The 25,165-nt window shown below is 44.7% G+C and overlaps 1 protein-coding gene across 2 annotated transcripts in view; it reads left to right on the plus strand.

Annotated features, from left to right (window-relative positions):
- DIAPH2 (diaphanous related formin 2) overlaps positions 1-25,165 on the plus strand; it is a 4,230,744-nt gene that overhangs the window by 1,389,906 nt on the left and 2,815,673 nt on the right. For both annotated transcript variants that reach the window (XM_078688424.1, XM_078688425.1), the window contains one exon: positions 11,643-11,759. In XM_078688424.1, the coding sequence (XP_078544550.1) occupies positions 11,643-11,759 (117 nt within the window). The remainder of the gene's footprint in view (positions 1-11,642; positions 11,760-25,165) is intronic.

The following is a 25,165-nucleotide window of genomic DNA, read 5'->3' on the forward strand; positions in this document are numbered from 1 at the left end:
GACTCGAGCTCGGATTGAGGCAATGTCAATCATGCCCATTCAGATCTTTGCAGATCCTCAATGGAACGAAGATGGAAGATGCGTCAACTTACGTAAATGTAAATTGATACTTGTATAGCGCACTACTCACCCGCAAGGGTCTCAAGGCGCTTGTACCAATACCGCTGTGGAACCCTTCCTGGCTTCCCTGTGAAATGTCCACTCCTGGGCACCCCCAAGGTGAAGCCAGGAATCCTTAGCGTTGTGGGGGCCGTTGTGGAGATTAAGCAAGCTATTGCCCAGAGTTGCAGAGTGGGACTCCATGATTGGAATAGGCACCGAGGCGAGAATTATCAGGTCCGTGGAATTTTGAGCCCAAGGCCCGCCGAGGCGGGGAATTGAACCCTCGTCCCAGGCTAGACCTCTGCATCAGGGTCTGCCGCTCTAACCATTGAGCCACACTTCTCCTTATAAAACGTATAGATTTGCTTAATGCTGTGGGGGCCCAAGTCTTTTTGCAGGAGCCTGCTGGCCTCAAAATGATAAAAGACGGGAGAACCCAGATGTGCTACTCTATGGAGAACGCTAAGCAGGCTCTGGTTCACCTAGGAACAGGACAGTAGCATTAGCCTAGCATTGGACTTTAATTTGATATAGACTATCTCTCATTATTTCTACTCATTTCTATGACTTGATATATTTCCCATACACCTTCTCTGTTGTATGAGATGGCTCATTTCTTTTTTAAGATGGGCAGATGATCTTGACACTAATTTCTACATCTGAATATATTATATCATCTTGGTAGGGAAACTCCTTTTTCGTTTTCTCGGTGGTTCTTCCTTTTACTTATTGGCACGGGATGGCTGAGTTTCTGATCGGTGCTTAGGGGTATAGGCAGTCAGGACTCCGCAGGGCTGTCTCCAGTTGACAGCCAGAAGAGGTTGTTAATTCTTTCTCAAGAGCATGGGGGAGGTTGGAGGGACTGGGGGATGTGGGGGACGGGGGCGACGGGGCGTGTCTACAGTGACCCTGCTTTGACAATGGAGGGGATGATGGAGGGATTGGAAATGGTCAAAATATAGTCAATTTTTCTGGGGTTTATTCTCTGCATATTTTTTAAGGTAGCAGAATAATAAAACTGAGCACAAGGGGAACAGGGGATGGTAGAGCCACTGTATGTTATCAGTTTTTATGGCTCAGATTAAATGTATATGCTGGAATGTATCCGGAATTAACGGATGTATGACATTACAACGCATGCTTTTACATCGCAGTTTTTACAACGCATACCATTACAACGCATAGCGCTTTGGGGTGCTGGAAAGTGAATAGTTTAATTTACTATTCCAACTCCAGTCCCCGTGGATAGTAGGGAAGGTGTTGGATAGTAAATTAAATCTATTCCCTATCCTAGAGCGCCCCCCAGCGCAATGCCTTGTAATGGTTTGCGTTGTAAAAGTTGCGATGTAAAAGCACTGCATGGTAAAAGTTGTGTTGTAAAGGATGTTTCCCGGAATTAACATGTGTATGCAAGCGACAACTGGTTCAGTAGGCGATTATTTTTAATAAACGTCAACTTGTAGGCCTAACGGAGACCCACTTAGCATATAAAGATTGGGCCTTATATAAGGAACTATAATATTATGTAATTGTCTGCACATCACAATCAATTTCAATATGTGGAGTAGCACTACTGTCTGATAAGAACTTCCGTGGTCAAGTGCTCAGAAGTGCTGCGGACTCTAGGGGAAGATGGGTTCTTGCTCAGTTATTACTCAACTCAAAGAAATGTGTTCTGTGTATGCCCCTAACAACGATGACCCAGAAGAACTAGGTATGTTGTCATTGGAGTTAGTAGATGAGGCTGGGAAACGGATGGTAATGGAAGATTTTTAATTGTATACTTAATAATAATATAGATACTACTAATCATACTGCTATCCTGCATAAACCCAGAACCAGGGCCTAAAATAGGGGTCTTATGCAGTTGTATGGGCTATGTGATTCATGGTGCACTATATATCCTCTCGACTCTGGTTATACTTTCTATTCTTGCCCTCACAGGCATTACTCCAGGATCAATATGGTCTTTATGGGGAGGTCCCTGACGGATAGCTTGGAAATGAGGATTTGCCCTAGGATAGTTTCAGACCATATCCAATTCTGTTTTCATTTGGTTTAACTGGAGATAGGTTAAATGTACTAAGTTCTCATTTCCTAGGCATTTGCTTGCAAATCACAGCTATATTACCTATGCATCAGGTCTACTTAGTGAGTTCCTCCAGGTCAATCAGGACACAGCTTCACCCCAAGTAATTTGGGATACCATCAAAGCGTATGTTAGGGCTATAACGCTGCTGTATATTGTTAAGCAAAATAGAGATACCTCTGAGGAGGCTCACTTTCTACGCCAGGCTATTTTACAACTCAAAACATTACATGGTCTTAAGATTTCGCAAGGACTGACAGATGAGCAGTAGGTTTATCAACAGTTAGTGGAGAAAAGATCTCTCCTTGGGCATAGATTAAAAGACCAGGTTGCTGCTAGGTATACAAAACATAGAGAGTTGCAATATGAATGTAGAGAAAGGTTGGGGAGAGTCCTGGCCCTTCAGATATTAGACAGACAATCAAAGTGTGCTTTACGGGCAATCAAAGGCAGGGATGACAAGTTATACACCACCTGCTGCCTATTCTGGAACAATTTGCTGGGTTCTAAGAGGAGCTTTATAATCAGACACAAAGTTTAGACAAAGCAAACTGCTTACAGTATATCCAGCAGTGCAGCTTACTCCACCTGGGGGAAAGTAAGGTAAATGGTATGCAGGCTGAATTCTCTTTGAAAGTTATTGATGCTGCACTAATGGCTTTGTCAACCAGTAAGGCGACTAAGAGCACTTTTGTTTTTAGAGAATGGAGTTTAGAGTTTTACAGGGTATTTAAAGATATAATAACTGTTGAGTTACAAAAAGTGGTCCAACATACTTATATGGGGAGGGGGAATCCCCCGGACACCTGGAATACAACTAATATGATGGTATTCTTCAAAAAAGATAAGCACTCGGAAGATATGGGATCTTATCGGCCCATATCCTAGATGAATGGTTTGCTTAGATCCTGGCCATGTGTCTAGCCCCAGTAATCTTACTCCTAGTTTCCCCACATCCACAAGGTTTTGTCCCAGGAAGGGATACCACTAGCAATACTAATATGGCAATTACAGCTTTTGATGTGGCCTGGAGGCTTAATAAGAATATGGCCATGATTTGTCTTGATGCATGAAAAGCTTACGACCGTGTCGCATGGGATTTTATGTGGGCTACAATCTGGGCCTACGGTATCAGTGAAAGATTCATCAACCTGACTCAAGCCTTATATAAGACACCAAGGGCAAGGGTATTTCTTGCAGGAAATGTCTCTGATCAATTTCAGATATCCAGCGGCACCTGTCAGGGTGCCCGCTCTCCCCTCTTTTGTTTGCTCTCTATATAGAGCCATACCTCCAGTCACCCTGCATAAATGTAGATATTCAACCCTTCACTGCTGGAGAGCAACTATTGAAACTGGTCACATATGCTGACAAATCGTCTAACAGCAATTGAACAGTTCACAAAGAGGCGGCCAGGTATGGTGAGGTTGCAGGGTACAAACTTAATATATCCAAAACTCAGCTTCTCCTGATTTTTAATCCAGACTCTCCTACCCCAGGAGTAACTACTACTGCAGTTTATTTAGGTATCCGCTATGTCCAGAGGTACACAATATTATCTGAGTAAACTATCAACCTCTACTATCCGCGGTAAACTCTAAATTAAAATCGTGGAACAAACTTGTTCTGACAATTATTGGGCGAACTAACATCATTAAGATGAATATCCTCCCCGAATTCCTTTATTTGTTCAGGAGCATCCCTTTAAGGGTCCCTGACTCTTTTTTTAAGCACCTGGAGGGTGTCATTGCAGCTTTATATGGGGGTGTAGGCACGCAAGGAGAGTCATACGCGTTCTGAAGCTTTCATTCAAGAAGGGGGACTCTTACTCCCAGACTTTAAGCTATATTTTTGGCCGGCATTCACCGGTCGTCTGCGCAGCTTACTTGACCCAGACGATCCTGGCTTATTATCTAACTTCTATCGATTGGCTGTAGGGACATAGTGCAGGATTTTTCTCCATCAATTAGGAGATCCAAACTGTTACAAGAGGTCATGGTTTAAGGCCCAGAGGCACATAATCCATATATGGAAGGAGATATGCTCTAAATACTCCCTAGCCTTTAAAAACAGAGAAACACCACTATGGAATAATCATGTGTTCCATTCAGTTTTTCATGATTCTACCTGCAGGGTCTGGGCACGGATTTGTGTTATAACAATCGGTCAGCTCTATGATTCGAATGGCTTCAGGTCATTTCTGGGGTTGCAGGAAATATATGGGCTTCCTCAAAACCTTTTTTGAAAAATATTTGCAAGTGAAGGACTATGTTCAGTCTGGCTGTCCAAATACATTGGATATTGAAGGCTCTGAACCCTCGCTATACTGTTTAAAAACCAGGTACCAAACCCTCAATTAGCACCGCCTATCAGGGGCTCTCCTGCTTAAACACAGATGAAACTAGGACTCTGGCAGTTAAATGGAGCAGACTGCTTTCAGTAGAGACTTCGGCTTCAGAGATTCATAACTCCCTTGAAATAATAGATCACTCTGTATATTCAGTAAGTCTAACACTGAATCAACTGCATACTATATGCCTGTTATATTATATACTCCCGGCCGCTGACGACATACAAATGTTTGCACTCTGCCATGCTCTTCAAGAATTCTGGGCAGGGGTGAGCCACGCTATGATATCTGGCCTGGGCCAACGGAGTGTAATAACAATCAAGGGAAAAAAAGATGGTTAAGAATGACAGCGAGGGAGGTACTTAACATCTGGTAATGATCATGTTGGTTTGTGCGCGGTTAAGTATTGCCAGGGCATGGATCTCTTCAAATGCCTCTAACGCCGTAGAATGGAAGGTTCTTATTCGCCAGATCTATGAGGTGGAGCTGGCCTTGGTTAAAGCCAGAGGTATCATCACCTCTCTGAAAAAAATTGAAAGGATCTGGAATAAACTCCTATGGGTCCTTCTCAATACAAATGTTTCATGCTGTCTAAATTATCAATAGCCTTTGGGTCTCTTCTCAATATGGAAAGACTGCCTCAGGGTCCCCCTCTCTGGTTTTAACTCCACTGGCCTGCCTTTTTTTATCATCATGCGTTCGCTTCCCTCAGAATTAAAAAAACGAAGCATCCCAAAATAAACATATAATATAAAAAAATACATATCAGGTGACTATCTAATATGGCCTTGTGGTTTGTGAAGTTACCAGAAATCCTGGATCGCAATATTGGATATATATGTAGGTAGATATATCCAAGTTCACACAAAACGAAATGGAAACAGGATCTAAAATATATGATAATGCAAAGCTGCCCACGGCTCATTTTTATATCGAACAATGATGCATAGCTTCCTTTGTGGAATTACAGCCTTGTTAATGATGGAGTGTAGGATGAATAAATATGGCATAGTTTAAGCACAGTTAGGAGTTGCCATAGCAACGGAACGTGCACCCACAATGCATCATTGGCATTTGATAAATAATGCCTACACTTTTGCTGTATGACAGCCCTCACTAACAAAGGATCGCAGAACAAACAGCGGGAGACATTTTGACAGGAAATGCATTTATTGTGTATGAAAAATGCAGGCTAATATAACAACTATGTGTTCTAATTAAGAGACAGGTTTTATACGTGTGTTTGGCCTCGAATATTATAAGCTGAAAATATAGTGTTTTCAACTGATTTGTTATGTAGATTTTTAGTTATTTTTCTATTTTTCATTCACTTGTCCTTTATTAATGGAATGTTTAAAGTAAACTAATTTGTTGCGTAGATGTAAATATGGAGTCATTTTCTAAGTATTTTTTCTTTTACAAAGATACCTTTTATCATTGCATTTCATTTCCTAATCCTGATAAACCAGGTGTAATCAGCCCACTTTTAAACGGCATTCTCTAAAAACAAAAGCACTCTGTGATGTGTTAATTGCCGCATTCATGCAGTTTTCAAGAAAGCAGAACAGTATTGAGCAGAAAGGAAGGTGTCTTCTATATCAGTGTTTCACAAACAGTTTTTGGTGGGTGCAAACATTCAAGCACTATATAAAGAATCCTTTATAGCCTGCCTTTATGTTGTCACATTTGCTGCACTTCAAATACAGAGGTCAAATATCAGGGTATGTCCTCTTGCAAATTGCTGCTTATTTTTTAACATAGGGGTTGCAATTTACAACCTCATCTCACTTTGCAGCCAGACTAAGAAAAGTAAAGTGAATTATGTGTCAATCTGGCTGGGATACAAATCGAGTGAAAGCAAAGGCTGTAAGATGTCATTTTTTGTGTAACACGCAACAGCATGTACATATGTGTAAAATGAGAACTGTACATATTCAGCAATTAGGAAATAAAAAATGAAGCACATTTTCTTGCAATTCTGAAGTGTGATGGTGTTAGAAATGGGATTCCTGGTTGACTGAGGTATGTACCCAGGCTAGGCAGGAACCACCACTTTACTCCGGGTAAGCTAGATAGACATTAAAAGATAACCTGTGCTGACCCCATTGTAGCTTGGCATAGAGCAGTCAGGCTTATCTAAAGAGGCCGTGTGTAAAGTATTTGTGCAACACACACACAGTAACACAATGACTACACCACAAAAAGACTCCACATAGGTTTAGAAAAATAGAGAATATTTGTCTAAGCAATGTAAGACCAAAACTACAAAAATCCAATCAGTAGAGACATGAACTTTTAAATGCAAAAATAGTGCTTAGAAGCCACTAGCCTTTAAAAGGTTACTTGAGGTTTCGGTGCAAATCCAAAGTTCAGGCCAACCGTGATGGAGGGCAGGCTATCTATAGGACCTACACAGGGCAGGCTGAGAAAGTACCTTGGATGGAGCAATGTGTTGATGCTGAGGGCTCAATGCGTCAATCTTTTCCACGGAATCGAGTCACTGCGTTGTCGTCTAGCTTCGCTGAAGTAATGGCAATGCATCATCGTCAACCGCACAGAGCGTCGTCCTCCTGTCATTTGGGCTGTAGAACCGCCGTTGTTGAACATCTTCTGCATCGACGTCTAAGGGCAATGCAACGGTTCCGATCAGCACAGTGCTGACTAAGTGTTGTTTTGAAAAAAGCAGATGCAGAACCCCCCTCTGAGGCCCAGAACTTAGGAGGGCACCTGAGGCATGGGTAGGACTCACAGAAGACCGTGTCTAGCAGCACCAACAGATTTGCAGAAAGTTTTTTGTATCCCTGAGACTTCCGAAAACAGGAGGCAAGCCCTTGGAGATCACTGGGAGGGAGGGCAGAGTCCAGCACTCCTTCAGCAGAATCAGGGAGCAGCAGGCAGCAGGGAAACGAGCAGAAAAGCATTCTTTTCAGAAAAGCAGTCCGGTTGAGTCCTTTAAGCAGCACAGCAGTTCTTTTGTCAGAGGTTCAGTTGAAGATCTAGAAGTGTCTGATTACAGAGGGTCAGAGACCCAATACTTATGCCCAAAGTGTCTTCGATACCAAGGTGACTTCACAGCAGCTCTCTGAAGTGAACAGGGATTCCTTTCACCTCAGTCAGGCTTGCCAGGCTACACATGGGGCGCTAAATCAGTGCTTTGTGTTGGGACAGGACACTTCCTATTGAAATGTAAGTATCAGCCTCTCCCATTCCTCCCTACCCAGAAAGACTCATCAGAATGCAGATGAGTGCTCAGAATGCAGATGAGCCTGACCTTCCTGTGTTTGTGGCTCTTTAGATGGAATGCTCAAAATGTAGGTGTCTCCCAGCTCAGACTTATATTGGAGACAGGCTGTCAGGCACAAAGAGTAGTAAGTACAAAGAAATGTTCACTTTCTAAAAGTGGCCTTCCTAAAACAGTAATGTTAAATCTAACTTCACCAGTAAAGCAGATGTATCATTATCATTCCAAACATATGTGACATGAAAAAGCTACTCCATTCTGATCAGGAATTACAGCTTAAAAGTGTATTAAGGAATTCCCAATGCTGCCCTATGAGAGTGGTAGTCCTCACAGTAGTGAAAAACAAAATAGGCTGTTTGTCACTACCAGGACATGCTAAACATACAAGCACATGTCCTACCTTTTACTTACATAGCACCCTGTCCTTAGTGTTACTTAGGGCCTACCTTAGGGGTGACTTATATGTAATAAAATGAGAGTTTAAGGCTTGGCAAGTATTATTAAATGCCAGTTCGAAGTAGTAGTAACCTGCACACACAGGTACTTCAGTGACAGGTCTGATACAGGTTTGAAAGACTACATCTGTGGGTGGCACAATCAGTGCTGCAGCCCACTAGTAGAATTTGAAGTACAGTGCCTGGGTATACAATATACCATTTAATATTAGACTTACCAGTACAACAATATGTGACTCAGGTATATACCAATGTATTCATGTTTAGGGGAGAAGCACATGCACTTTAAGCACTGGTTAGCAGTGGTAAAGTGCTCATAGCCCTAGGGCCAACCTAAAAAGATTCATAAAAACTTGGAGGAAAAAGGCAAAACATTCAGGGGAAGACCACCCTTAGTGAGCCAGGTCTAACAGATGGAAACAAAAATGTCAATAGGATTTTATCAAATCAAGTCACTTTACTAGGTGATGCACAAATTATAAAATTTCATGGAAATCTGATTTCCACACATTTGCATGTGTGTAATATAGTTTTGCTGGTAAAACTGTATGTATGTGCACATTTAGTAGACACTTCAATCCCAAATTTGGTGTCTGCAAACAACAGTGCGCTACCACATGATTCTTTAGTTACATTTGAAAATTGGCCACCTCATGTCCATTAAAGCAAGGTGAGTTGTGAAAGTTTTTTGTTCTAAAAATTGGTTCTTGGTGCTATAAGGTATGGAAGCACCGGTTTATAACAATGTACTCTTTCTACTGCTGGGAAAGGTTCCAGACTTAAACTGCAATTCTTTTGGTTATCCATTTGTCGAATTGTATGGCGATAATGATAATTATTTGTGAATATGGGCTGGAAGTAGGGGTGCATAGGGTGCTGGAACACCCCAGAATTTACATACTTTGATCATGATTGAGCAAAAAGGTTTTCTTTAAAGTTATTTTTTTTCTTGTCACAGAGGTCAAATGTTAGCCTATGTCTTCTAGCATACTACTACTTATCCTTTTAACATGCTGGTTGGTGTTTAACTTTCTTTCTCTGACTGCAAAGTGAGAGGGTTGTGTAAGGTGAACTATGTGACAATTTTCCTGGGGTACTAGAAGTGTGAGCGGAAAAGCTGAAGGATATCAGTTTTTTTTCTAACTAACAACAAAACTTAAATCCCTGTGAATGAACTGTGCATATTTCTAAATTGATCAGCAGTTAGGAAAACACAAATTAAGCACTTTATTTGTAATTCTGTAATGGATGAAAATCAAGATTTTAAAAGGATCCAAACAAATAAAGACACTTTTTTTGCTGATGGACAAATAACACGCTCTTACCACTCTCCTGCTAAATGGGGCATGGCTCATTTGCTTTGTTTGTTCTCTTGTGTGACGCTTGGATTTTTCACAATCCCTATGACTTCAGTGACATACCATTGATGGCAGCACCCCCACTCTGAAAATTGTTCCAGCACCACTGATTGACAACCATCTCTGTTAATTTTAAAGTCTTGTAAAGAAAAGGGACCTCTTCCATATGTTGCGTTTCCAGCATTCTGTGGCTGATCCCACGGTCTGGCACGCGCTAGACGCTCTGGGCGCACATCAAGATGCAGAAGACGCACTTGTTGCATTTCCTAATAATGTATTGAGCAATCCTTTAAGGTGAAAACCTGCATCATTTAGTGACGGCTCATCAATATGTTCCACCAGGCAAATCAATGAAGTATTATATTATTCTGTTGGATTGATCTGCCAAGCTGGGGTTCCATTTGAGACCGAAACACAGCACTTTTTATACCGTATGCAATCGTGATTTTCACATGTTTGATTCTGTTTAGTCGCATTTAATCACTAGTTAGCTACAGTGGAACGGTGACTGTGGTGCATAATTTTTTTATTCTCTGATGGGTAGCCGTCCATGATCTTTCGAGTGGTGCTTCAAAGAGATGGCAAGGTCAAAGGGCGAAGATAGCATGGCTTCACATCTGACTTAAATACGTACCCTATAAAACACTATTGAGACACGATGCATAAAACAGAAAAGAAAATTGGAATGTTCTCAACATTGGTCACTTTAGGGAGTTCTAGACAACATACGTCAAGTAATTAAATCCTTCCATTACAGAGTAAAGTGGCCCTGAGATTGGATGGCAAAGAGTTGCTGCTTGAAGATTCGCTTGTCCTTTCCCTCTGCTGGCGCTAATTAAGGACAAGAGAGGCAGCTGTGCGATGCTCCTCATATTCAGTGCTGCTTGCTGCTGTTCGAGAAGGTTTGCAAGCCATGGCTGGGCAGCTCTTTTGAAGTGCTCCTGGAAATCTCGAGACTAGTGTCTCAGGGCGCTTTGTCAGCAGCTGAAGAGACACAAAGCTGTCATCAGCACAGTTGTTGAGGTTATAATAAGAAGTGCACAGGACTCTATCAGTTTACAGCTGTGTGCTCAGAAACCTAAACCATAAGATTCTGCAACTAGAAGGAACCCCCTCAACCACAACAATTGAGAAAACTGCACCCACAAAAAAATAGATGAAACTGTTGTGAAAACTGTGATATAATTTAACTTTATGATACTTACAGAGTTGATATAACATGGACAAAACTATTTTAATTCGTTCTTGTCTTTTGCTATTTCAAAGATAATGTTGTTTCTTTGTGTTCTTTATCGTGCAGTTTGACAAGTATACTAATATTTACAGAATACTCGTTTATTGTCTTCTAGCTCTTTGAAGCCAGTAAATGCAGACAGCATGATATACACGTTGAGAAAGGACTGAATGCTCCATTTATATTATATGTACATTCTTCTGAGATGCATATCCGGAAACTGTAGCATGGACATATGTTGGACAATCCGGACTGACGGCGTTCACCCTGGGGCCACACATCACGGACAATGCTAAATTTTCAGAAACTTAAACATTGATCGCTAAACTATTTCCAATAAGATGTATTCTGTACAAATGTATTTCATAAAAATATCTCTGCACCAGCGGGGACCAGTGTTGGGCTCCTCATTAAATATCTCCCAGAAGCAGTGCTGTCACCCCCTTCTTCTCTCCCCCTCCTTCTTATTTTTGTTAGGTGACATACATCTCAAGTGTGCAGGATTTTAGCTGTATTGAAACATCATAAAAATGCATATGGAAAGCTCCAGGTATGGAGTTAGAGCCTGGTGGCTGTCACTATCTTCTCACTACAGATCTTAGGCAGTGTTGTGCAGTTTTTCTAATCGGCCTGTTTTTAATTTGTGAATTGGAGTTTTAGTAGCCGAGTGTGCAAAGACCGCCTTCCCCAATGTCAAAATCAGTCTAAATTGGCACCCGTTTCCCATGGTAGGCAGGATTGTTGGCTTGTATTAGGACATGTAATGTCAGCTTTATTAACCATCCCTGTTTCATTCCTTGACTCACCTGTCACTGATATGAATGAAGTGTACCATCTTCTTTTCAACATGTTGAAGGACACGGCGTCTGAAAACTATTTTCTTTCCATACTTCAACACTTGCTGCTCATAAGGAACGATTATTTTGTACGGTAAGTCACCTAACATCAGTGTTTATTTTTTATTTCATGACCAGTGATTTTTGTTCTTCAATGCACAAATATGGTTCACATGCATACTGCAATGTTTGAAATTAGGGCCTGAGGCTTAGTATACCTCACGTAAGTTGCATACAAGTTTTTCAGTATTATATAGTGTGCACGTGATAACTTAGTCCACACAGAACCTAAGGCAAGTTTCTCCTCTCACCTTAGTAATACCGAATGGGCTATTTTAATTTTGTTTAACCATTTACTCTGCCTAAAGGCATGCAGTCACTAATTATCCCTCTGTATGTTGAATTATGTTTGCATTAAAATGAGGTTGGCAAATTGCATTCAGAAACAAGAGCCGCGTTCTTCATAATACCCTAAAGTACTTTTCGTATCCTTCTGCTGGGCACAGGCATGGCACACAGGACCACAATGCTTCGGAAACTAATTTGACAACTTCATTGTTATACATTTTTTCAGAAACGCTGGTAGTGTTGTGCTCTTTATTCTGATTTCCTTGACCCACCTCACAAGTGTCCTACCTCATGGCTCATGAGATTGGCTACTGGCTTGCCACAGGTAATATTTTGCAGCGGTCGAGATTTCGAGGCTGATGTTGAGTGCATGGTCACCCTCCTCTGACCCGAGCCTCACTTCCCTATATTGTGACGCCATCCTTTATGCTTATTAAGGATCTCACCAGACCAAAGTGTACCTGTCAATCTATTGGTGTGAAAACTAGAAATAAAAATAAGTCTCTCCTACCACTTAAGGATGGGAACTTGTTTTCATCCCTGCATATATATGGTTATTGGCTACCAATCATCTCTGTATTTTTCTCACTGTAGCACACTGACTTTTGATTGCTCTGGTGACATATTCCACCCAGGTGTTAAGTAAACCCTTTGTTCTTCCCTGCTGACATTTAAGCAGGCGTTTTGTCATTTCATAATAAACAAACAGTGAGCAACCCAATCAACCCTTGAGGGCTTGGGTAATTAGATAAGAGGGTAAATGTGCTCTCAAGGGAATTTGTTTAGGCAAAATTTAGTTAATTGAAAACTTACTTAGTAGGATTAACCAATATATCCCATGTGAATTCAAATCATCAACATTAAATTAAACAAAAAATATAAATATAACACATGAAACACAAAGGACGAACACAAAGGTGTAATGAAAAAGAAATTTATCAAATTCAATGGTCAAAGCTATAATATACAGGTAGGGTTCATTCAAGAATGTTTAGGTTTTAGAGGTACAGAGACAAATTAATTGAAACAAAGACTCAACAAAACCTAAATACACCTATCTAAAATCAATATGAAATAAAGCAAGATATAGATGAGGTGAAAGTCGACGTTTCGGTCTCTTAGAAGCTACTTGAGGAGACCATCTTCAGGACAGAAGTCATATATATACTGTATAAAAAGACCAGCGTAATCTCATTCAATTTAAGAACGCTTTTTCTTGGAAGAGTGGCGCCTTGCGCAGGGAAGACGGTTGGAATTATACCGCTCCTACTTATTCAGATAAGGTAGATTGTTCAGTATGTCCGGTAGTTATATATGTTGAAGTGCCTCCGCACGACGAGTAAATCACGGTGAGCACCACGAATCAAGTGCTAAACAGCAGGGAACAGTCCAGTTTTTTATGGGAAACACGAAATTACGCACAGTGGTCATAGAACGAGGGTCGAGACCCTCGTTCTATGACCACTGTGCGTAGAGACTTCAGAGTGCACATCACCTCTGAATCCCCGGGTTCGTGACTCCTGCCGTGACTTTGGTGTAATTTCGTGTTTTTAAAAAAAAGTTACTCCCTATGACCGTTGTGCTCTGACACTCCAGAGTACATATTACTTCTGAATCCCTGGGTCCGTGACTCTCGCTGTGACTACGGTGTAACTCTCTGTCCGAATAGGATTATTAGTTCGCCATTACTTGCTGTGGACTTCCCATAAAAAACTGGACTGTTCCCTGCTGTTTAGCACTTGATTTGTGGTGCTCACCGTGATTTACTCGTCGTGCGGAGGCACTTCAACATATATAACTACCGGACATACTGAACAATCTACCTTATCTGAATAAGTAGGAGCGGTATAATTCCAACCGTCTTCCCTGCGCAAGGCGCCACTCTTCCAAGAAAAAGCGTTCTTAAATTGAATGAGATTACGCTGGTCTTTTTATACAGTATATATATGACTTCTGTCCTGAAGATGGTCTCCTCAAGTAGCTTCTAAGAGACCGAAACGTCGACTTTCACCTCATCTATATCTTGCTTTATTTCATATTGATTTTAGATAGGTGTATTTAGGTTTTGTTGAGTCTTTGTTTCAATTAATTTGTCTCTGTACCTCTAAAACCTAAACATTCTTGAATGAACCCTACCTGTATATTATAGCTTTGACCATTGAATTTGATAAATTTCTTTTTCATTACACCTTTGTGTTCGTCCTTTGTGTTTCATGTGTTATATTTATATTTTTTGTTTAATTTAATGTTGATGATTTGAATTCACATGGGATATATTGGTTAATCCTACTAAGTAAGTTTTCAATTAACTAAATTTTGCCTAAACAAATTCCCTTGAGAGCACATTTACCCTCTTGTTTTGTCATTTCAGCTTTCTCTCTCAGGCTTGATCTGAATGTTCTCTTGTGTAGTGACCTCCTCTGGGACCATCGTCATTTTAGCACCTTTCCAATTTACACGTTTTTGAGAGAATCATGGTGTTTTTTTTTATTTTAGAGACTAGCTATTTGCTGGTTGGTGTGTTTAGAAATCGAAAAGAAGAGCACTCACATCATCAAATTAATAGTAACTGAAAATTACCAAGTTTATAATGTTGAATTTTGGGACCATAGCTCGTCCGTCTAGCGGTGATCAATTTTAATAGGTCTTTCAGTGGATTCATTCGATTTGACCCGATTGCCATAAAATATGCTGCCTCTGTGTTTTTCTTTAAGCAGTTCTTCTAAAAAGTGTACTCATTTCATGTGTGTACACTAACATAATAGACATTTATTAATTGTTCATCGCACAGGTACGCATGAAAAAGTTACATTTATGTAACTACATTCTGAAGATCAGAGGAAATCTGTGATTTTCTTTGTTATCGGTTTATAAATGTTTTTTTCTCCAATTAATGGCAGTATATACCACTTGTTAGATTTCCTCTAGTAGTGTCAATTTAAGTGTAATAAATACGTCACGATATTCGCCCTGTTCGAAGCACTAAGCCCATCGGGAAATACACAAAAGTGATTACACGATATTCCATATGGACATTTCACTCCGTTTCAGTCTTGTGTACATCTCACTCCTCCAGGCAGCAGATGAGCCATCACTTTTACTTGAGGAGAGAAGGAAAAAAATAGGCTGTACACATTTGTGTTGAAAAAAAGAGTATTTAAACTACATCCGTTTGACATTAATCCCAAGAATACTAAGATCGGATATTAAGAAGAAAATCAAAGTATGAGTGCCTCTCATCGCATAAGCAATGTGCAAATTGTAGGGAAATGACTCCTCCTGCATCCTATGCTTGGCTGGGCTATGCCTTTCCTACGGGTAGATATTTGGTTGATTGACAGGTGATATTTCCATCACGCTTCCAGTGTCACGGTTGTGAAGAGCAGAAATCTTATGTCAACCTAGCTCAGCGTCACGACTCTCATACCATTTTCATTTCAGTGTAAGGAGAGTGTTTGAATAGCAGTGTCTAAATAACACTGACAGGTATGACAAGGACTCGCTCTGCAACCACCGGCATGTGCCATTTTCCTACCAGCCCCAAAGTACAGTTTCACAATCAAGCCCGCATTTGAATGTCTCCATCAGCTGTATCTTCCATGGCTTACATTTCGCAACAGCAGATCCAAAGATGGACATTTTCAGAGCAGACCCTTTGGGCGGAAGAGATCCAGGATCAACAAGCATTTGCAATGCAATAGGTCTCGCATTTACGAGAGTTTGAGCTATTGGCATTGTAAATGACAATGCATTTTATTTATGTGTTGTTTTTAAAACAGATAAATAAAAGGCATTGTCATTTACAATGCCAATAGCTTAACCTCTTGCAAAGGCGAGATCTATTGCAATGCAAATGCGTTCAGCGCCCGTGCTATAAAAAACTTTTTTAGAAAGCGTTGCCTGCCTGCAACAGTAGGCACGTCAAAGCTATTTGAGAAAATAGTGCTCGGAGGCTGTAATTAATGCCTACTGAGTAACAACACATGTAACAGGCGATGTCCTCATGGGAGGTTACAAAATGAGGCAATACAGTACTAGGGAGGAACTATATAAGCCTTTTGACGAATGAAAAGCCACCATTTATAGTGGGCAATGACACAAGCCAATCAGAAATATGGGCAGAGAGTGGGATGAGCTTCAAGTCCATACCTGAATACTACATGTCTCGCAGAGAGTGCATGCACTGCCCAGGTTCGACCTAAAAAAGAGTTTAAGGCGCACGTCTTTAAAGAACACAACATCAGAATGATTTGACAGTCTGGAAACCAGCTGCTCCTCTTATGATCCTGAACAGTGCTCCGCTGTCTTAGGCTAGGTTTGCACCATAGAAAAGCCACATACATTTTGTACTGACGTCCTCTCAGGCCTTGCCCATGCTTATATAAAACTTCCAAAAATAACAAACATCTCTCCTCGAAGTCTGCATTGTTATTACCAATTAACTAGCCCTATCACGTTCCACAAATTACCCACATTTTATTTTCCAAAGAGGACCCTCTGCTCATCATTATCACTCTACATAGCCTCACTTAACCTGCCCTCGGGTCTGTGATATCTGTCGGTTTTAACTCGATTGGGCTTCCCACCATTTTGATTTTTTTGAGGGAACACTAAACTGGTATGGAGACCTTAAAAACAGCAGTGATCTTTGAGCTGTTTCAGACAGATTCAAGAGCCCCTTTAAGAATGTTGTGTGACCTCTACATTAGGAGAGAAAAACCTTACATTGTGTGTATAAAAATAAACTCGTGTTTGTCACTAGAAAGTTTGCGTCAGCTAGCTTATTACATAATAACATATATGGTTGTTTACTTTTCGAGCATTTGGAAAGAGGGAGATTTTTAAAAAACGCATGGTAATTTCCCACTTTAATTAACAGGAGGATTTTGCCACCATAAGAAAAATGGAGGAAAGGCATTTTTGCTATGAAAATCGTATATCTCCTCTCTGCAGCGGGTGTAATGGCATGCGAGAAATACTTTCTTAAAAGGTGCATCTCGGGCTGCAGACACGCACTTCATTAGGGAACTGTGTGGGCACTTTTTGACTACATTAGCAGGCATTGTACTCACCTCCTGCCCATTGTACCTCGCCAGGTCCTCCTCTGTGAAGAGCCTCACCAGGTTTGGTGTCAGACGGACTGTGCTTCAGAGTGACGTCTTCCCTAGAGACAGTAGAATATACATTATAAAGCACCGCCCCCAGGATATACAAGTAAAGAGACATGTTGGAGGGAGCACAGTGCGGTCACTGAGCTTGGACACCCATGCCTAAGCATCAAATAAATCACAAGATCAGTAGTACAACAATATCTTCTTTCGCTGCCACTTCTGTGCCAATGCGGGCAAATTGTTTCCCAGTTTAAATTAACAAAACTACTCCTCGCTGGGGAGTAGACATAGAAATGGAACAACACGTGGAATTGTTTTAAGAACTTGCCTCTAGCATTCATTGATATAGTAAGGATGACATGTAAACTCCACTGGCTTTCTCTGTTTAACAATACGCCTGTCATCCTGATCCATGCAACCTGATCCATTCTGATCCATGCAATAGCAGTTGGGAGGGAAAGGGGGGCAAGCCACACCGACAACCATTTTGTGTGTGTAAAATGCCGCTTTATTGAAACAGGTGCATAGCACAATTTTATTAACACTGGCACTTTGCCTTACAAAGCTAAAACCTCTCTATACATCAAATACCTGACCCCTTGTTCCCCCCCCACCCCAACGATCCCCACATCATAAACCCCCAACCTGCAACATACATTAAATAACTTACAATAATAATAATATTACACAATCTTACAATATAGCATTTATAAATCCTAACCTCCCATGACCTAAAATCCTACCTGCCTTTAGGCAACTGTAACTAACGAATCTCTAATGTAAACTTCCTGCCTGTTTAACCTTTCCCTGCTTCTGTTCACAAACTCCCCAAACTTAACCAGAAACTAAAAAACTCCAGCCAAACTTGGCCAACTTTCAAACAACCCCGCCACCCAGGAAAAGGTGGGGAAGTAGACATATTCGCCCCCTCCCCATTTACCTGCCCCCTGCCTCCTAGCCGTAACTCCCTGCCCCGTTTACCCCTGCCTATAAACCTAGCCGCCCTACGACCCCTCCAGAAAAGATGCCCCGTTTAGCCTCTACGCACGCCCAGCATCCTGGCCAGTACTTCCCTCAACTCCAACAAATACAAATCCATCCCAATCCTGAAAAACTCTGGTGTTTCGTATCTGATATCTTTGTGCCTGATCCTGGCAAAACCTAACTGGCGGCAAAAAAGCACCATCTCCACGTTTACCTTTCTCTTTGCCTTGTCCACAGCCCCAGGGTTCACAGCGCCCCTCCACACACTACGCGGCACAAACTCGGAACACACTACTGCGCACCCTGCCCATTGATGCTTAATTACTTCCAAATCGCACTTCATGGTCCTCATAAGTGCCAGGCCAGTCACTTTAACCATATAGTTTTCTCCAAGGTGAATGACCAGGACATTGGGGCACCTACCAACCAACAACATCCTATTCAACACTTCCAAAAGTTCTCTCCAGAGCATTTCCCCTTTCCCTTTCCAACAAACACTTAACAGTTCTTTATTAAAGCCTAGGTACTCCCCGAAGTAGCTGGAGCGGGCCTGGTCCTGATCCCACTTCACAAAAGAATGGCCCACGATCCAAATGGACATTTCCCTGGCCAGGGGACCCATCACCGAACCTGAAACGAGAAACATGAAAGAACACGGGGAAAATACATAACCGCGCTACAACGGGCCAGGAGCGCTGCGCACATAACTCTGGTAACAGTCCGAAGACCACCTACCCAATCTGTTCGCTTCTGACGCAGCACCAATCCGGAATGAATGAGTCCCAAAACATTTACCATCCAGGCCCAGGAAGGTCAAGGCCTTCCTCAATATAGCCAGGAGCTGCGACCCTTTCGCCGTCCGTCCAGCTGCATACCTGAACACCAATCCCAACGTGTCTGAGGCTAAAGCCCTCCATCTCATCCCCCACCTATACGGGCAGGTCAAGCCAGAGACGGCCGCCTGTAAAGAGACCCATCGCCCCGCCCCTCTGATCCGTTTTTGATTTTTCTCAGCCACAATCAGACCCTGTTCCCTCAGAGGGAAACCTCAGTCCATAACAAGCCGTCCCCCATTTGGTACCCAATAACGCCGAAACCCGGAAGGCCCCCACGAACATCCACGTCATCAATGTGGAAAATAGGCAAAGCTCTGAGTCGTCCCTGCATACCCTTGGCAACGTCTGCAACACTTCTTCCAAAAGATCCCATGACAGGGGGTTTCTGACCCTAGTCGCCCGCCCACACTCCCGGACCCACCCTTCCAACAAGCCCGAACCAATTTCCCCCACTGAGGGCGCGTAACCCCACAGGAGCTTACCCATGAAAGCGATCCTTGCCAATTTACCCGCTATTGTGACTCTCGTGAGCCCTTTTTCGATCAAAGACAGGATAAACTGTATTACATCTTCCTGCCGACCTGCCATTGAAACCCGCCGCCTTGCCCCCGAACTTAAAAACTCTTACCATGCCGTTGTGTATGCCACCTTTATCCATTGCGCCAGTGACCCTAGAACGAGCTGCAACATCCTGTGCTGCCTACGTACCACAAATGCGGCAGCATGCTGGTCGGAGTCTTGTCCGCATCCTTGGCTAGCCCACGAAATCTCCCCCACTGTGAGTGAGCAAAGCATTGGCTATGTCATTGTCCACCCCTGGCAGTTGCACTGCAAGAAAGGCAATATCATGCCGCAAACAGCCCAGCACAATCACTCTTAGCAACTTAAAAACTTGCGCATCCCTTGCAGACTGCCGATTTACAATTTCTACCACTGCCACTACCACTGCCTGAAAGTCACCCTCTAGTGAGCCAGCAAGTCCCCCCGCAGCAAGATCGCCACCACCAGCTGGAAAAACTCCAAGAAAGCTATGCTTCGACCCCTGCCCCCCATTCCGGGGGCCACCATTCTGCGCACCATTTGCCCTGCCAAAATAGTCCAAATCCCTCGCTCCCTGCTGCGTCTGAAAAGATCTGCACATCCCAAACCATGTCATCGTCCCGCATCATTGGTACGCCATTGAAGTTTTGTAAAAAGAACTGCCACATCCTCAGGTCCTCCCTCACCCCTGCTGACAGCCTCTCATGATGATGCGGCGGTTTCCGTCCCGCCAGTGCCCTGCCGAGTCGCCTACATAAAGTCCGCCCTACTCTCACAACCCTGCATGCAAAGTTCAGGTGACCCAATAGCACCTGTATTTCTGTCACCTTGACTTTATGCTGTGCCAACATAGCTGCCAGTAGCCCCAACATGCTGCTGTTTATCTGCTGGTAGGCGTGCCTCCATCGCCACCGTGTCCAACTCAATTCCTAGAAATTACAGTGCCGTACATGACCCCACCGTCTTTTCCGGTGCCAACGGCTCGCACAAATCCCCCATGATCTCTTGGAACCTGTCCAGCACCTTCTGGCAATCCGCAGAGCCTGGGGTGCCCATAAAGAAAAGTAATCCATGTAGGGCGTTACTCCTTAGTGTCCTGTCCGTTCCGTGAACAACCATTGTAGGAACATACTGAAACATTCAAACAGTGCGCAAGACATGGAGCAGCCCATCGGCAGTGCTTTGTCCATGTATCACGGCCGTTAAACTGGATCCCCAGTAGGTCCCAATCGTCTGGGTGGACTGGAAGCAGCCAGAAAGCCGACTTGATGTCGCACTTTGCCATCATCGCCGTTGCGCCCATGGTCACCTTGAGTGACATGGCTGTGTCAACTGATGAATATGACATCGTGGTCTCTCGCTCATCAATTAAATCATTTACCGAGCCACCTTCGGGCCACGACAGATGTTGTATGAGGCGAAACTGACCCTTCTCCTTTTTTTGGCACTACACCAATGGGTGACACTATCAAATTGTCCAGAGACCAATCCTCAAAGGGTCCGACCATGCTGCCCTCACTAACTTCTTTGTTCAATTTATCCTGCACTACCTCAGGGTGCTCTTTAGCCGACTTCATATTGTCAGCCCAACGTCTCGTCCTCGGTCCATCATACCCTAGTCTGAACCACTCTAAAAACCCTACCCGCAGACGTTCCGCAGCCCCCGTGTCTGAATATCCCCACCGGTCTGCAACCAACTTGTCTCCCTTAACCGGTGTACGAGCCCTTCGGCCCAGGTTCCCTTGCTGCTGACCTTGACCTCCCCAGCATTTAACCAGGGCATGCCCACTCTTCCCACAGCCTGAGCATTCATGTCGGAACCTGCAATATTCCTGTATGCACAATCCTTTATTATAATCCCAACATGTCCCTTTGGATCCTGACTGTCACCTCCCCACACCCTCACCCCTCCTCAGGTGGGGCGGCCCTGAAAGGGCTGATAGACTATGGGCAGCCCGCTGGCCGTACATATGGTCTTCCCTGACCCTGCCAGCCCCATTGTATGCTGCCACAGGTCCGTGTCTAGCTCGCCCCATTTCGCTTCAGGGTCTCATGCCATGCAGGCCCGAAACTCCTCATCATATTGGGCCCAGGCATATCCCCCCCCCAGTAATCTGAACCTTTCTGATAATGTCCATGTATTTGAACATGGCACCTGACCTCTCACAATATACGCTGGCATAAATAAGGAAAGTCGCCGTCCAGTTCTCTATTGTAAGCGGCACCTTTGGCCTTTTCTGTAACTCATACTCCTCCTCTTTTGACCCTTCCTTCGCTCTAACTTCCCTGTGCAGGAGCTTCAGTATCTCCACATACTCTCCCTTCCATATATGCTCCTTAGTAGCTAACATCAAATGAGCCCCCAACGGCTTCGTGACACCCATATACGGTAACCGTTTAATCTTCAACTCCTTACTTTGCAATGTGACTCCCCCGTTGTGTCGCGTCCTGCTGTGTCACCCCCGGACCCCTTATTTTCCGAGTCCCCTGGCCTCTAACCCAGGCCGTCTCCTGTAACCGTGGGCCCCTTACCTGTGCCATCCTTCCCTCCGGATGCCTTACCTGCGTCCCCCAGTGCCCCTTCAACCGTTTTTTCAGTTCCTACCCCAATGTCAGTCATGTACGTAACTTTACATAACCTGTCCCCCACCCCCACCGATACCATAAAAGTGGCCGCACCGGCCGCCTGTTTATCTGGAGCCAAACAAGTCGCTCACCGTTCTTTTAACCTCCCCTCCGGGGAGCAGACCTGTCCTCCCAGCATGATGTCCATCCCGTTGGCTCCGCCTGGCGCCGTGACACCTGCAAGATACTATTCACTCGGCCCCCCTCATCCTCACCTTCTCTCAACTCTCCTTCCTCCATACTATCATCCTCATAAACCAAATCAACATCTTTAGAACAACCGGCCCTCCCGGTCGGCGGAGCCGACTGCACCCTCTTAACAACATTAAAACCAACTTTCACATCACTCCTCCTCGGATGGTGGTTGCCAGGCCGTGGTGGCCCTGTGGGTGTAGGGGCCGGCGAGTCCGCTATGGGCCCCCGCCGGTACCGGGCACGCTGCCCGAGGCTCAACCCTCCCTTCTCCTTGGCGCCAGTGGGCCGTCCCCAGCCCTGCCAAATCTGGTGCCCTGCCACGCTCCGCCTCCTGAAAAACAAATGGAAGGTCTGGTGTGCTGGGCCCCGCTAACTTCCCCCCGCCTGACCCACTCCGCCTCACTCCTACCCCCAAGGTACTAGCCGCCCACGCTCTGCCTACCATGCTAAGATCGACCCCAGCCCCCCATCCTCCACTACCCCCTCCTCCTCACTCCACATCAACCCTCCCGTCCTGGCCTCCACTCATCCGATAAACCCCCTCCTCACCCCAACCCCCCGCCTGCTTCCCAGTCGCTCTCTCCCCTCGCCGTAATCCCCCTCCCCCCAAAATGCGGGGAGGTAGAAACCTCCCCCCAGGCCCCTGCCCACCCTCACCTTGGGCATCCCTGACCCCCTCCGCCCATGACTCAAAGACGTCCAGACCCTCCCAGTCCTTCTCACTGCCATCCGTGTCCAATAGCAGTGGGGACATGCCCCCACACCTGCTCACCAGCCTCTGCTCCTCCCAGCCCTGTCACACTCCTGCGCCCTGTCACCATCTTGGGCATCCCCTTGGTGCCCCCCCTCCTCATGCCGTAGTCCCTCTGCCCTCCTCCCTCGTGCTCCCCCACCCCATGCCTCTCTAACCTGTCTGGGCCCCGGGGCCGCAGCCCCCCGGGCCAAACTACCACTGAACCCTAGGCCCCCGTCCATCTCACCGAAACCGACCTGCCGTATGCCATCCGCCCCACTATACTTAGCTGGGGCCGCCCTCTTCCCTCACGGGCGGCCCCTGTCAGCATGCACAGGGGCCGGGGAGGGGCTCTCCTCTCTCCCCTAACGCGCATTCTGCCCCACCTTTGTAGGCCCCTCCGCGAAGGCCCGGGACTCCACATACTCTTCCCCGGGCCCCACCCCCACCTCCCTCACTCCCGCGGCCACTCCCATCCTACTGGAGCAGCCGGGCTTCAGATGCAGTCCCGACGGGGAGACGCGAGGAGCGCTCCCCCGCCAGGGCTTCTTCCCGCCTGTCCCCCGGGTCTCTCCCTCCCTCGCACCCCCGGGCCCCGATGGACGCACATCCAGGGCAGCATATGCACGGCCCTGATAGCTCACCTGCTTCCTGGAGGTTTTGCGGGGCGGCGAGCAGGCCATTACGGCGGCCGCCACACCCGCCAACGCGCGCCTCACGGGGTGCGAACTGCCCGAAGGGCCCGCCACCAACAAATCCATACGGCCAGCCTCACTGAGAAGGCGAATGGCCTCAAGCACCCTAAAATCCTCGCTGGACATGATTTTAATAAAACGCCCTAAACACCACTCCTCGCACTGTAACTAAGCCTTCAACCTACACCAGGCCTCCTGACAAAAACCTGACACTACCGCGCTCCCAGCTACCAGGTCACTAAAACCTAAAATGGTTGCTGGGCAAGCGCGCAAACCCCCTAAGTAGCTTGGGCTACTAATCAAAATTTAGGCTACATTTGGGCTAGTCACAATGTAGCCAAAGGCTAAAATGGCCGCGCCCGTCTGGCCCCTCCTTCTCCCAATCTGCCCGGGGGCAGACCTTGTGATGCTCGGCTGCCCCTCAAAGCCCCCTCAGCGTATATCTTTATGCAAACTGCACCGAAACCCTAGTACTCGGCAGCCCCTAGTTGTTAATAGTTCACTAAGTTACAAATCCGGTGTACTACGCATGCATTTAACTTCTTGCACCTTGACCAATAACAAAAATATTCTGCAGGAAATAGTGGTATTTATAAACTTTGCCAGCATCTAAAAATGTGGCTGGTTCCCAGTGGTAAACAAGCATTTTCTTTTTTTTAAATTTTTTTATTGAGCATTTCATAACACAAATCATACACCGCTCCAGGAGAGCAAACTGCATTGACCAGCAGTATTCAGGAATCTGCCAAACATTACAATAAACGGAACTGCAAAAACACCCATGTCCCCTTTAGTGACACAGGAACAATAACAAAGAAGAACACAGGTGCTCTACATTTATAGTGGCAATGTACATGTCTACGGCACAGTTTCAACCCATCCCACACCTTCAGTGTCCAATTATAGTGAGGCATTGTACGCCGATTGGCCATTGGATTACTCATCTGATTGCTCGATAGTCGCCAGTAGATATTCCCGTAGGGGAGCCCAGATGTCCCTTGGGCGGGAGGACACAGGAAGTTTTTCAGGATAAAGTTCCAGTTGCTCCCGGCAATATACCATGTCCTTAATCCACAGAACGGGTTTTGGGTGCAACTACCCATCCCACATAAACAGAAGCCGGCGCTTTGCTAGCAACAAAGCCACTCTCAAAAAGCGCCCCACTGTAGCTTTTAATCTCGGTACATATCCTAGTAAACATTCTAAAGGTGTGCAGGTGATTGTCAGGTCCGTCATTATTTGTAGTCGATTTACAACCTCCACCCAACATTGTTTCACTAGTCTACAGTTTCACGCAAGCTGGAGAAAATCGGCCCCACTGTGACCACACCTCCTACATCTACTTGACTCTCTCAATTCCATTTTGTGTAGCTTATCTGGGGGGTGTGAAAGACCTGATGTAAGTATTTTAAATGAATGATTCTCAAGTTACT

The sequence above is a fragment of the Lissotriton helveticus genome, chromosome 4_1 (assembly GCF_964261635.1).
Source record: "Lissotriton helveticus chromosome 4_1, aLisHel1.1, whole genome shotgun sequence".
NCBI classification, from domain to species: domain Eukaryota; kingdom Metazoa; phylum Chordata; class Amphibia; order Caudata; family Salamandridae; genus Lissotriton; species Lissotriton helveticus.